This window comes from Phascolarctos cinereus, unplaced genomic scaffold (genome assembly GCF_003287225.1).
Source record: "Phascolarctos cinereus isolate Bilbo 61053 unplaced genomic scaffold, phaCin_HiC Scaffold_4;HRSCAF=312, whole genome shotgun sequence".
NCBI lineage: Eukaryota > Metazoa > Chordata > Mammalia > Diprotodontia > Phascolarctidae > Phascolarctos > Phascolarctos cinereus.
In genome coordinates, this window is record NW_027555847.1 from 271,022,336 (window position 1) to 271,024,204 (window position 1,869).

General features: G+C 39.0%; 1 protein-coding gene across 1 annotated transcript; it reads right to left on the reverse strand.

The window, feature by feature from the left end:
* Positions 1-988: 988 nt before the first annotated feature.
* LOC110199254 (interferon tau-2-like) lies at positions 989-1,540 on the reverse strand. Its single transcript, XM_020974012.1, has one exon. The coding sequence runs from the start codon at positions 1,538-1,540 to the stop codon at positions 989-991; it is 552 nt and encodes a 183-aa protein (XP_020829671.1).
* Positions 1,541-1,869: the final 329 nt, after the last annotated feature.

A 1,869-nucleotide genomic window follows, 5' to 3' on the forward strand; every position in this document is an offset into this window, starting at 1 on the left:
CCCTTCACTCTCTCAGCTAAAGGTGTTCTCTCTTTCAGAAAATTTTATTGGACCACTCTTTTTTTGGCCCTCTCGCTTTTTGCCTTGATTTCATCTTCTCTTAGATCACGTGTAATTGGGTAAGTGTTGCATAATTCCATTAGAACAGGGATTCTTTATTTCTGTGTGTGTTTTGGGCTCCTTGGAAAGGACAATGAAGCCTATGGACGCCTCAGAATAATTTTTTTTTATACTGGATAATGCCAAATTTGAATTAAAGGTTAGAGAAAATGAAAATGTAATATTTTCCTTATCCAGATTCCAGAACATCTTGAAATTTATCCGCAGACCTTATGAATTCAAAGTCAAGAAACCCTCCTTTAGATTATTAGATTTCTGAGGGAAGTAACTGGATAATTTTTCTTCTCTATGTTACCAGCATCTCCTTTAGTGCCTTGTTCTAAAGTAAGTGCTTCATAAATGTTGCTTAAATTGAATTGTTCCATTGAATCTATTATCCGTTCACTTGGGAACATATAGTCAGCTTTTCAATGAGAGTTTATTTAGTAAAAATAATGGGGCACAAGGTTTTTTTAACTTACATTTAATATAAGAATAGGATATAATTAATACTGTATAAATATATGCCTCTTCAATAAATATTAATTTGACCAGCATAAATACATATCAATTATAAATATAATATAAATATAAAAATCATATAAATATAATAAATATCAGTATCAATTATAAAACATTACTACTATTCAGCTTCTGAGCACAGATGAAACTTCTCTCTATTCTTAGGCCTTATATTTTTTGGAAAAAACACTTAACCCCAATTGCCTCACAGAAAACAAAAGAAAAAATAAAAACAACTCAATGAATTCAGATGTTTTTTCAGTTGATGCAGAAATTACAGTCTTTTTTTAACTCTTAAATGCTGGGTTTCAGGAAACATGATATTGGTCAAGGAGCTGATGTGTTCTTGGAGTCCATTTCTTCATCCTCAGTCCCTGAATTTTCTTGTGAGCTTGTTCATGAACAGAAAGATCTTCCTGATCTCTACTCTCACAATTTCCCAGGCACAGTGGCTATACTCTTTACCTTGCAGGTACTGGCTTATTCCTTGGAAGTAGCTCTTCAGGGCCAGCCTGGGGTTCTCACTTCCCAAGGAAGGCTCTTCCCACTCCACATCCTGCCCAAGACACCTCTCCAGCTGTTCCAGCTGCTGATCCAGGCCACTGAGCAGTTGCATGAGCTGGGTCTGATTCCAAGCTGCAGGAGTGGCACTCAGGCTGAAGATGGTGAAGATCTGCTGGAGCATCTCATGAACGATGACTGTGGCATTTTCCCTCTGGAGCTGGCTGCCTTCCGTGGCTTCCTTTGGGAAGTTGAAGTTGGTCCTGTCCTTCCAACATGGTCCCAAGGAAAATGGGCTCATTTGGTTCAGAAGTGAGAAGTCTTCCAGAAGGCCCTGAGTCAGGTCACAGCCCAGGGAGCAGAGGGTGCTGGAGCAGAGCAGCACCAGGGCAACTGGCAAAAAGGTCCCGGAGGTCATGATGACACTGAGGATGGTTTGGGTTTGGCTGAGCTGGGAGACCAGTGAGCCTTTGTCTCAGCTTCTTGAGTTATCTAGCCTCTAAGCCACTCTCTCTTAAATAGTGCTGAGTGTGGTTTTCACTTCTTAGAATGTAATTTCCCTTCACTTTCTGCTTTCTTTTACTTAGTTTCCACATCAGTTTTAGAAGACACCATCAAAAAGTCATCATCTGGATTATTTGTAAAAAGGCAACTAAATTTACCATTAGTTATATTCTGGATTAAGTTTTGTGTGTAAAAGGAATTCCTCCTGGCAATCTTGTATCTCTCCAGCATCTGGCACATTGT

Excerpts from the sequence above, each read along its gene's own strand:
- LOC110199254 (XM_020974012.1), bottom strand. The coding sequence starts at position 1,540 with ATGACCTCCGGGACCTTTTTGCCAGTTGCCCTGGTGCTGCTCTGCTCC.